General features: G+C 46.6%; 1 protein-coding gene across 1 annotated transcript in view; it reads right to left on the bottom strand.

Annotated features, from left to right (window-relative positions):
• CCSAP (centriole, cilia and spindle associated protein) overlaps positions 1 to 11,690 on the bottom strand; it is a 45,580-nt gene extending 33,890 nt beyond the window's left edge. The window contains exon 1 of the mRNA XM_033938982.1: positions 11,053 to 11,690. Coding sequence (XP_033794873.1) covers positions 11,053 to 11,389 — 337 coding nt within the window. The 5' untranslated portion in view covers positions 11,390 to 11,690. The remainder of the gene's footprint in view (positions 1 to 11,052) is intronic.
• Between the last annotated feature and the right edge of the window lie 410 nt (positions 11,691 to 12,100).

A 12,100-nucleotide genomic window follows, 5' to 3' on the forward strand; every position in this document is an offset into this window, starting at 1 on the left:
TGAGTTCCAACAGATTTATGTGATGGTGACAATCTGTGGCGGACCAATGACCTTGAGTACAGAGACCATCCAAGTGAGCTCCCCAAGCGTAGGTTGACGAATCTGTTGCGAGAACCTTCTGGTGAAGGAGCATTTGAAACAGCAAACCTCTGGAAAGATTGGATGAGAGCATCCACCACTGAAGAGATTGTCATAGAGATGTTACTGTAATATGCAGGGAAAGCAGATCTAGAGCCTGCGACCACTGAGAGGCCTGTGACCACTGAGGGATCCATAGGTGAAGTCTGGCAAAAGGAGTCACGTGAACTGTAGAGGCCATGTGACCTAGGAGAACCATCATGACCTGATAGGAGGGCCATATGATGGCAAAGTTGTATCAAAGCATCTTGACATTGTTGAGGAAGGAACACCCAGAGTTGAACAGTATCTAGGAGGGCTCCAATAAACTGAAGGCTGCAATTGAGATTTAGGGAAGTTGATTTTGAATCCCAAATTCTGTGTCACTACAACTTGAGACGAAGGATTTTTGATTAGCCAATCGTCCAAATAGGGAAAAACTTGGAAACCGTGAGTTTGCATTGCTGATGCCACCACCACCAGGCACTTGGTAAAATCTCTGGGAGATGAAGCGAGACCGAAAGGCAGAACCTTGTATTAGTAATGATGATTTCTCACCCAAAATCTGAGAAACTTGTGAGAGGCTGGATGAATGGATATGTGAGTGTAAGCCTCTTTGAGATACAGAGAGCATAACCAATCGTTGTGCAGCAGGGAATAAAGCAATGCTAGAGACAGCATCTGAAATTTTTCCTTGACAAGAAATTTGTTGAGAGCTCCGAGATCCAATATTGGTAGAAGACTGCCCGTCTTTTTCGGGATGAGGAAATATTGGGAATAAAATCCCGTGTTCTGCTAATCCAAAGGAACCTTCTCGATGGCACTGAGAAGGAGCAGAGATTCAATTTCCTGGAGAAGAAGAGAGGACTGAAGAGTGTTGGAAGGAAACTCTCTTGGAGGATGATCTGGAGGAATGTCAAGAAAATGAAGAGAATAGCCTACTTGAATTATAATTAGAATCCAGAGGTCGGAGGTGATTAGCTGCCAACGATGATAGTAATGTTGAAGACGACCTCCAATGGGGAGAGGAAGAGGCAGAGCTTTACATTAATTGAAATTATGCTCTCAAGTAATCGGTCAAAAAGGCTGATTTAACTTAAGAGTAATAGAGATCTGAGGCTTTTAAGGACGCTGTCGATGCTGTTTTTTCTGTTACGGCCTGGAAAGAGAAGTAGACTTTGGTGTATAGCACCTGATATGAAGAAGCTGGCTTGAAAGATTTGGAGGCAGAGGATTTAGGTTTAGGTCTAAGTAGTGACTTGAAAGACTTTACATGCTTCGAAAGATTTTTAGTTGCATTTTCAATAGTGTCCCCAAAAAGCTCATCTACAAGGCAGGGAATATTAGCTAAGTGATCCTGGAGGTTAGCATCCATATCTGCTATCCTTAGCCTTGCAAACCTCCTCATGGCCACAGACATTGCAGAAACTCGAGAAGAGAGCTCAAAGGCATCGCATGAGGATTGTACCATATGCTGCCTGAGTATTAAACATGTGCTGGAACTCTGACTTCTTATGAGATGGATAGAAAGATGCTGCACAAAGGGATGAGGGAGAGGGGAGGAAAGATGCTGCACAGGTAAGTCCTTGTGCGTTTTTGGACCCAAAATTAACATAAAATACTGTCTTATTTTTGGGGAAACACAGTAGTACTAATTGTAATGCAATTTCTTCCATCCATTTTTCATATACACACAATATAATCTTAATACATAATGGTTACCACTAAATTAAAAAAAACAAAGCACACTGTACACAGAGAAAATGTTAATTATCATTTATATTTGGGGTTTTTTTCAAAGAGGTCAAGACAGATGACTTTAAAATATGCAATGTCATCTCGGAAACAACTATACAAAAAAGCACAGTTACTTACCGTAACAGGTGTTATCCAGGGACAGCAGGCAGATATTCCCACACATGGGTGACGTCACCGACGGAGCCCCGCAGCGGACAGCCTCGAAAGCATCTTGCTTGAAGATCTCGAGCTTTCGATTGCTGCATCGCGCATGCGCGCGTGCCTTCCCGCCCAAACTAGGGGGCGCATCTCCTGAGAGGATCCTCAGTTCAGATACCAAGCTAAGAAGCCAACCAGGGGAGGTGGGAGGGTTGTGGGAATATCTGCCTGCTGTCCCTGGATAACACCTGTTACGGTAAGTAACTGTGCTTTATCCCAGGACAAGCAGGCAGCATATTCCCACACATGGGTGACCTCCAAGCTAAATCAAAAGGGAGGAGGGAAGTTGGCAATTTAAGAAAAAAGATTCTGTAACACAGATTGGCCAAAATGGCCATCCCTCCTGGATAAAGTATCCAGACAATAATGAGAAGTAAAAGTGTGAACCGAGGACCAAGTGGCAGCTTTACAAATTTCCTCAATAGGAGTTGATCTGAGGAAAGCAACCGAAGCCGCCATAGCCCTGACTTTATGGCCCGTTACTCGACTCTGTAGAGGAAGACCAGCCTGAGCATAACAGAAAGAAATACACGCAGCCAACCAGTTGGAGATAGTACGCTTCGAAACGGGATGACCCAATCTATTTGGATCAAAAGAAATAAAAAGTTGAGGAGAACTTCTGTGAGGTTGAGTACGTTGAAGATAGAAAGCCAACGTACGTTTACAATCCAAAGTATGCAAAGCCGCCTCACCAGGGTGAGAATGTGGCTTAGGAAAAAATACGGGTAGAACAATAGACTGATTGATATGAAAATCAGAAACTACCTTAGGTAAGAATTTGGGATGTGTACGGAGTACCACCTTGTCATGGTGAAAAACAGTAAAAGGTGGATCCGAAACCAAAGCTTGTAACTCACTAACTCGACGAGCTGAAGTGAGAGCAATCAAGAAAACAGTTTTCCAAGTAAGATATCGAAAATGAGCCAAGTCAATAGGTTCAAAAGGAGGTTTCATCAGTTGAGCCAAGACCACATTAAGATCCCATACCACAGGGGGAGGTTTGATCGGTGGATGGAGATTAAAAAGACCTTTCATAAAACGAGAAACTAGAGGATGTGCCGAGAGTGATTTCCCCTCTAAAGGCTGATGAAAAGCAGCAATTGCACTAAGATGAACTCTAATAGATGTGGATTGGAGACCCGACTGGGATAGATGAAGTAAATAATCCAAAACAGAAGCCAAAGAAGAAGAAGTTGGCTGAAGATTATGAGTGGAACACCAAGAAGAAAATCTGGTCCACTTTTGACTATAACATTGACGAGTTGACGGTTTTCTGGAAGCCAGAAAAACATCCTGAACAGACTGAGAAAATTCAGCAGAATCCATCAGGTGGAAAGGAACCATGCTGTCAAATGAAGAGACTGCAGGTTTGGATGAAGTAAGGATCCCTGACTCTGAGTGAGCAGAGAAGGAAAAACTGGCAGAAGAAGAGGTTCCTTGATGCTGAGTTGCAGAAGAAGAGAGAACCAATGTTGTCGGGGCCACCGAGGAGCTATGAGAATCATTGTGGCATGATCCGACTTCAATTTGACAAGAGTTTTGAGAATCAGAGGAAAAGGAGGAAAGGCGTAAAGGAACTGATTCCTCCAGTCTAGTAGAAACGCATCCGCCTCGAGACGAAGAGGGGAGAAGATGCGGGAACAAAACAGAGGAAGTTTGAAGTTGTTGGGTGACGCAAAAAGATCCACCCGAGGAGTCCCCCATCGGTTGAATACTTGACGAAGTGTGGGGGAGTTGATCGTCCATTCGTGAGGTTGAAGCAGACGACTCAATTTGTCTGCAAGGCAATTCTGAATACCCTGAATATAAACGGCTCGAAGAAAGATGTTGTGTGAAATCGCCCAATGCCACAACTTCAGAGCTTCCTGACACAGAGGATGGGAACCCGTTCCCCCCTGTTTGTTGACATAATACATTGCTACTTGATTGTCCGTCCGAACAAGGACTACTTGGTCGTGAAGGATGTGAAGAAAAGCTTTGAGAGCCAGAAATATCGCTCTGAGTTCCAACAGATTGATATGACATCGACGATCTGTGGCCGTCCATAATCCTTGCGTACGGAGACCATCTACGTGGGCTCCCCATGCGTACTCGGACGAATCTGTTGTGAGAACTTTCTGATGAGGAAGATGGTGAAACAGCAAACCTCTGGAAAGATTTGAAGAGAGCATCCACCAGCGGAGAGACTTCTTTAAAGAAGGCGTCACCGTTATATGGCGAGAAGGAGGATCTAGAGCTTGCTGCCATTGGGATGCCAGAGTCCACTGAGGGATGCGAAGATGTAGTCTTGCTAAAGGAGTCACATGTACTGTAGATGCCATGTGACCGAGAAGGACCATCATTTGACGCGCTCTGATAGTTGATAGGGAAGTTACATGATGACAAAGGTTTAAGAGAGTATTCTGTCGATTGAGAGGAAGAAAAGCTCTCATGCGGATGGAATCCAACACCGCCCCAATAAATTGAATCGATTGAGTTGGAACTAAGTGAGATTTTGGGAAGTTGATATGAAACCCCAGACTTTGAAGAAAAGAAATAGTCTGAAGGGTCGCTTGCGTAACCCCTGAACGAGAAGGGGCTTTTATAAGCCAATCGTCGAGGTAAGGAAAAACTTGCAATCCCTGGGCTCGAAGAGCCGCGGCTACCACAACCAGACACTTGGTGAAGACCCGAGGAGAGGTTGCTAGGCCAAATGGAAGAACCTTGTATTGAAGGTGAAGGTTCCCCACCTTGAACCTGAGATATTTGCGAAAATTTGGATGAATAGGAATGTGAGTATAAGCCTCTTTGAGATCCAGTGAGCACATCCAATCCCCTTGATCCATGAGGGAGTACAGGATCGGGAGAGAAAGCATGCAAAATTTTTCTTTGACTAGAAATTTGTTGAGAGCTCGTAGATCCAGAATGGGTCGCAAATCCCCCGTCTTCTTTGGAACCAGGAAATATCTGGAATAAAACCCCTGGTTGCGTTCGGGAGGAGGAATTTCCTCCACTGCTCGAAGGTGAAGAAGAGCTCGAGCCTCCCGAAGAAGAAGAGGGAGTTGCGAGGAACTGGAAAGACACTCTCTTGGAGGGTGATCTGGAGGCACCTGAAGCAGGCGCAGAGAGTATCCCTCTCGGATGATCGTAAGGACCCAAAGGTCCGATGTAATGGTTTCCCAGACAGATGAAAAAAGGGAAAGACGACCTCCGATTGGTAGGGAGGAATTTGGATGCAAAGAGGTTGGAATGCTCATCACTGGACCGTCAAAAAGACGGAGCTGTTTTGGTTGGAGCAGGTGTCTGAGGCTTTTGAGGACGTTGTTGTTGTGGCCGTCTAGGTGGAGGCCTAGAAAAAGCCGGTGTGGACTTCATGGGGTAACGACGAGCTGGAGGTCTGTAAGCTCTAGTCAGAGAAGGTTTTGGTTTCGGACGAATCAAAGAGGCGAAGGAACGCTCATGCTCAGAAAGCCTTTTAGTAGCTGCTTCAATAGAGTCATCAAAGAGCTCAGAACCTTGACACGGCAGGTTTGCTAAACGATCTTGTAAGTTGGGATCCATATCTACAATCCTGAGCCATGCAAGACGTCTCATAGCCACTGCAAATGCCGAGACTCTGGAGGATAGCTCAAAAGCATCATAAGATGCTTGCAACATGAATAGACGTAACTGAGACAGAGATTGAATAATGTTTTTATATTCAGAAAGGCGTTCTTTGGGCCAGTCTGGGCAAAAAGATGACAACTGCTTCAAAAAATGATTAAAATATGAAGTAAAGACATAGTTATAATTCAAAATTCTATTTGTCATCATAGAATTTTGATAAAGTCTGCGCCCAAACTTGTCCATAGTACGCCCTTCGCGTCCTGGTGGAACTGTTGCAGACACCTTAGATGGGTGAGCCTTCTTCAGGGAAGATTCCACCACTAGGGATTGATGAGAAAGTTGGGATTTCTCAAACCCTTTACATGGAACAGTACGATACCTAGACTCCAGCTTCGATGGAATAGCTGTCACAGAATAAGGAGTCTCCATGTTACGTAGAAACGTCTGCTTCAGCACCGGTGTCATGGGTAGACGTAAAGTCTCCTTAGGAGGATGAGAAAGTTCCATATCCGCAAGGTATTCAGGCGTGTATTTTGAATCAGAATGTAAATCAATATTAAGAGCCTGTCCCATGTCGAAGACAAATTTAGCAAAAGAAGCAGACTTCGAGGTCGAGGCTTCCTCAGGAGAAAGAGAACGAGAACGATGTGTCACTGAAAAAGATGGAGAAGCCTCGCGTGAATACTGAGATAGAGGCTCAGATTCAAGATGTAAAGTGATGGAAGATGTTCCACTGCCTGTCAGAGGAGGAGTGGCTGAATGTTTCCGCTTAAGGCTCCGAGTCGGAGAAGTGCGCGGAGTACGAGGTTTAGTAAGAGGAGATTTTTCTCGAGACAAATGCCTCGAAGGTGGTGTCCTCGACCTCGAATGCCTCGACGATATTGAAGAGGCAATGGTAGTATGAGCTTTAGAAGTAATATCAGAATGCTTCGAGCTCTTTGTAGAGGTAAGCTTCGAAGATCGAGACCTGTGCTTCGATCGAGGTAATGCTTGTTTAGCTCCATGTTCAGACGAGGAGTCTGACGAGGAAACCCTGGATCGAGACCTGCGACGAGGAGATCGCCGAGAGGGTGCCGATTTATGCTCAGGCTGGTGTTGCGCAGACAGAGTCGAGACCGGTACCAACTGAGCCACTATTGAGGAAATTTGCGTAGTCAGAATTGACTTCAGCATATCCTCAAACATGGGGACGGAGACCAAAGGACTCGGAGTCACAGGAGGTCTCGTGCGTTCCAAGGAGGGCGACCTCGATCGAGAGTATTCCCTGGACTTGGAAGCACGTTTTGAAGGTCTGGAAGACGGAGTCAAACCTGGGGCCCCAGGCTGAATGGAGGTAGACTCTGTCGGCTTCTTAGAGATGGTACCTGAAAAGGAAGCAGGAGACTTACCCCCCAATCCAGGCTTCGAGGACATCGTCGAGGCCTTCGAGGCCGAGGACCCGGAGGTCTTCGAGGCCGAGGCCTGTCGAGGAGGCGAGGTCGAGGTTTTAGTACTCGAGGTTGGTCCCGGAGTCGAGGATTTAACAGATGCCTCGACCGAGGCCACAGCTTTTTCAGGCTCCATACGAGGAAAAAGCTCCAAAAATCTGTCGCAGCGACGTTTAAAAGCACGAGGTTGAAGAGTGAGGCAGCGAATACAATCTTCGGGGCGATGAGTCGACCCAAGACAGATCATACACCGACTATGTGGATCAGTGATGGAAATAGTTCTACCACACTGATAACACCTTTTAAACCCGGTAACAGGCCGGGACATAGATAGGACAAAGTCCGTGTCGAGAACGGAGAAGAGAGGCCTAGGCCTCAATCTTCTAACCCGACGCTAAAGAAAAACCAAAAGATGTATCTTTTTTTTTTTTTTTTTTTTAAATAAAATATAAGTAGAAATAGAATTACGAACACAGCGACCGAAAACAATAAAGAGTACTCAGCCGCGGTGAAGAGAAGGCACAACGCTACGGGAACCAAGTCGACAAGTCTTCTCGGCTCCGCGGAAAACGTTGAACTGAGGATCCTCTCAGGAGATGCGCCCCCTAGTTTGGGCGGGAAGGCACGCGCGCATGCGCGATGCAGCAATCGAAAGCTCGAGATCTTCAAGCAAGATGCTTTCGAGGCTGTCCGCTGCGGGGCTCCGTCGGTGACGTCACCCATGTGTGGGAATATGCTGCCTGCTTGTCCTGGGATAATAGACAAATATAGTGCAAAATATAGACAGCAGATATAAATTCTCAAAACGGACACATTTTGATCACTAAATTGAAAATAAAATCATTTTTCCTACCTTTGTTATCTGGTGATTTCATGAGTCTCTGGTTGCACTTTCTTCTGACTTTTGCATCCAATATTTCTGCCTCCTGTACGCTTCCTTTCTTCCAGACCTCATTCCCTTCCCCAACCAACATCTCTCTGTCCCTCCACGAGTCCAACTTTTCTTCTTCTCTCCTCCACCCCTATTGGCAACATGTCTCCTTCTCTCTGTTCATCTGTCTTGAGAGATCCAGGCATCTCTCCCACCCCTTCTACTGCCACATGCAACATTTCTCTCTCTCTCATCCCCTGGTGCATGTGCAACATTTTTCACCACTGCCCACCAGCCCCATGCCCATTTCTCCTATCACCCCTCTCCAACATCATGTCCAATATTCCTTTCCCTTGCACCCCGTTGAATCTGTCCCTCTCCACCACCATATTCAACATTTCTTCTTCTCATCCTTCTGTTCCCCATGCATCTCTACCTCACTCCTCTCTCTGCCCAATTTTCCTCTTTCTTCCTTTCTCCATGTGCACCATCTCTTTTCCTCTCACTCACACACTCATGCCCAACAATTATCCCCCCTATGTCCCAAGTTAGTGCCCCCTTCCTCTCCCCATTCTGTGTCCCATGTTCATGCCCCCTTTCTTTCTGTTTCAAGTTCATGCCCCCTCCTTGCCTTTGACCCAAAATTAAGTTGCACCGCCAGGGATACGTTGCCTATGTCCCTGCACAGTAGTGCTGCCCGATTTCCGATTCGAGAAGAAACACAATGGACTATACCCTAATGTACTGTGACTCTAAGCTGATTGAAAGCTGAAGGAGCTAGAACGCCAGGCACCTTCTCACAGGTGCCAAACATAGCCAAGTTAAATACTACTAGTACTACTATTGATCACTTCTATAGCCCTGACAGGTGTTCGCAGTGTTGTACATTTTGACTACCACCAGGGAAACAAGGTAGGCCTGGGGTCTTTCCCCTGTGTTCGGGAGAGAGTTGGTGTTGTCTGTTCAGGGAGGGGGAATGCTGCCTTTTCTTGTCAGGGGTGGGCGCTAATGGTACTTTTAAACAACAACAAAAAAAAATGGTCAATCATCCAAATTTTTAATTATCCAGACTGCTCGCTGCTGAGGTTAGTCCAGAAAATCAAGGTTTCTACTGTATATACATACATACTAATGAGCTCCTTGTAAAGCTGCTATGATTGGTAAGAGTTCCTGAGAACCCTTTTGAGCATGGAGGTGAAAGGGGGGGGGGGAGTGCCTAAGCTTGCAAGTTAAGATTGATTAAAACCAACCTACTTGCATAGCAAGCTTTTGAGGATGGGGGCCTCAGACACACTCAAGGGCCAGCAGCATCAGAGGCTTTACTGGTAGCTAAACATGGAGATCACCACTTGCATGCACCAGTACATCAAGCAACCTCTGATGCTGCTGGGCCTTGCTTGTATCAGTGACCCTCCATAGACCTTACTAACCTGAGCCCAGACAGCGAGAAAGTGCGACTGCTCAAAATTACTGAAAAGCGGTGGCAATACCTAGATGTCTCGGAGGATCTGGATCTACAGAAGATACCTGTACCGATGAAAACAAAAACTGTGGATACAAATGTTCTGGAGATAATTTATTAAACACTGACATATAAAACCATGAAAATTCAAATAAAAAAGTACAATGATAAAAAATCTAATATAATATAGCCCTAAGCATGCATGCGCACTCCCACCTGCTTGCTCCTGTTTTCCGTGTGCTGTAGGGACCCGCAGGTAGGAGTGCGCATGCGCGCTGTAGCGCAGAGTCTGTCAGCCAGAACCCATGCTCGCGGCAACAGAAAGAGGCCGTACAGCACAGCGTCTCCCGCGGCTTTGGAGTGTGAACTGGCCAGAGCGACATCATCGGGGGCCGGACTGGAGCTGCTCTCCTCCCCTCCCCCAACGGACTTTAATTCCTGCCTCCCAGGCTTCTTCTCCTCCACGTAAAAAACCCCAAAAAATCAAGAGCTCGCTTTGGGTCCGGCAAGGGCTGCGGGTCCTGAAACCTTCTGATTCAAGCAGCGTCTGCAGCACTCTACACACGCTGCTTCGGGGCCTTCTACTGCCCTGATTTGCTGGGCAGTAGAAGGCCCTTAAGCAGCAGTGTGTAGAGTGCTGCAGACGCTGCTTGAATCGGAAGGTTTGTCGGGACCGCAGGAAGGGAGGGGGGGGGCGGTAAGGGACTAAGGGAGCCGGCCAGACCGCGAGAAGGGAAAGGGGGGGTAGGGGAAATGCTGCCGCTGCACAGGGAAGTGGTGGGAGAGAAATGCTGCTGCATAGGAGGCAGGGAGACAGATAGAAAGAAAAGAAGAAAGACACAGGGGCAGGGAGAGACACAGAAAGACAGACAGATAGACAAAGGGGGCCAGGGAGAGAGACAGACAGCGGGAGGGACGGAGAGAGAGACAGAAATAAAGACACACAGACATATATTCTAGCACCCGTTAATGTAACGGGCTAAAATGCTAGTACTGTAATAAAAATCCAACCAGACCCTACAGTAGGGAACTCTGGTCCCCGAGAGCCGTCGTATTCCAGTTGGGTTTTCCTCAATGAATATGCATTGAAAGCAGTGCATGCAAATAGATCTCATGCATATTCATTGGGGAAATCCTGAAAACCCAACTGGAATACGGCTCTCGAGGACTGGAGTTCCGTATCCCTGCCCTACACGGTTCATGTTTTGGCGAACACGTCTTCCTCAGGGGTCCTAAAAGGAAGAGGTAATGATGAATAATGAGAAAGATAAGAAGTGACTGTGATGACAATCTGGAGCATGCATATTAGTGTTTATACTTGACTACAAGATGAAACAAGTGAGCCAAGTGTGATCATGCTATATACAGAGGCTTGAAACATCGACAAGGGACATGAGACTGTGGATCATTGGGTCTCCCCATTTTTCTTCGAAGATACCTGTACAGCGGCACACCAGTTGGAATACGCTACCATAGAGAAATTGAGCTCAACATGATGCATTCCCTAGTCATATAGTGTAGATGCGTTTATGCTTTTAAATGAGAAAAAAAAAAGTTGCATGATATCACCAGCCTCGCCTCCAATAACGCACATTTCCCGAGTTAAGTCGCTAATTTTGAAGCCATTCTGTTACCTAGTGTCTGAGGACGCTCTATAATGTCGGGTTTTCTTGTATTTTCGATGCTGGCGCCGGCTTTGTTGTTCTGCTGCTCGGCATCTGCCAGTAGGCCGCTTGGAAGGTGATCGGGTTCTGGAAGCTGTTTGGAGCTGCAGATGCAGGACGTAGAGCTGCAGCTGCTGGAGTCTGACACTTCCTCCCAGCCTTCCCAGACCCAGGGACAATGTTCGTGTTCCCGCAGCCTTCGCCCGCGCCGATAACGCAGCAGCTCCTCGTAACGCTGCCAGTGGGCCTCCCAATGGGGGTCCTTGAAGCGCTTCATGTACTCGCTGCGGAACGTCTTGCAATGCATCCTTTGCTAGCCCACAGAAAGCTTAACTTCTCGATCTCGGGAAACGTTAAAAAAGAAAAGACGCTGGACTCGCCATCCCACACTCGTTAGTTATTTTCCTTTAGTTGACAACGCCGTTGGCTGAGCAACGTGAGGTAAGAACAACCACCAAAAAAGCTATCAAGACAGCCTCCAGCCCAGCCGGGCATACATTCAAACTACAACGGCCATTCTAAACACTTAACCCAATCACAGGTCTCCCCCTCAACGTTCACCACGCCCCCTTTTATGACGTAAGCCGTTAACGCGCTCCGGAGCATCACAATATGCGAGAGGGCTGTTTTGATAGCAAACTGAAGTTCTTTCCAGGTCAGATGTGTTGGAAAACCCCTTAGCCTTTGTAAGCCTGGAGGAAAGGGGGAGGGGAGAGAAGGAATCACCTTTTTGTTTTAAACAAGGGACCAGCTATACTAAGCAATTTCCCCTATCTAATTGTATCATAATGACCACTTAAATGCAACAGGGCCTCCCAACCAGGGCCATTTTAACCTACGGATCAGGTGAGGCTCTGCCGAAGCGTCACAATATGCGAGAGGGCTGTTTTGGTAGTATAAGACAGTGTTTTTCAACCTTTTTTGGGCAAAGGCACACTTGTTTCATGAAAAAAATCACGAGGCACACCACCATAAGAAAATGTTAAAAAATTTAACTCTCTGCCTATATTGACTATAT

The sequence above is a fragment of the Geotrypetes seraphini genome, chromosome 3 (genome assembly GCF_902459505.1).
Source record: "Geotrypetes seraphini chromosome 3, aGeoSer1.1, whole genome shotgun sequence".
Taxonomy (NCBI): domain Eukaryota; kingdom Metazoa; phylum Chordata; class Amphibia; order Gymnophiona; family Dermophiidae; genus Geotrypetes; species Geotrypetes seraphini.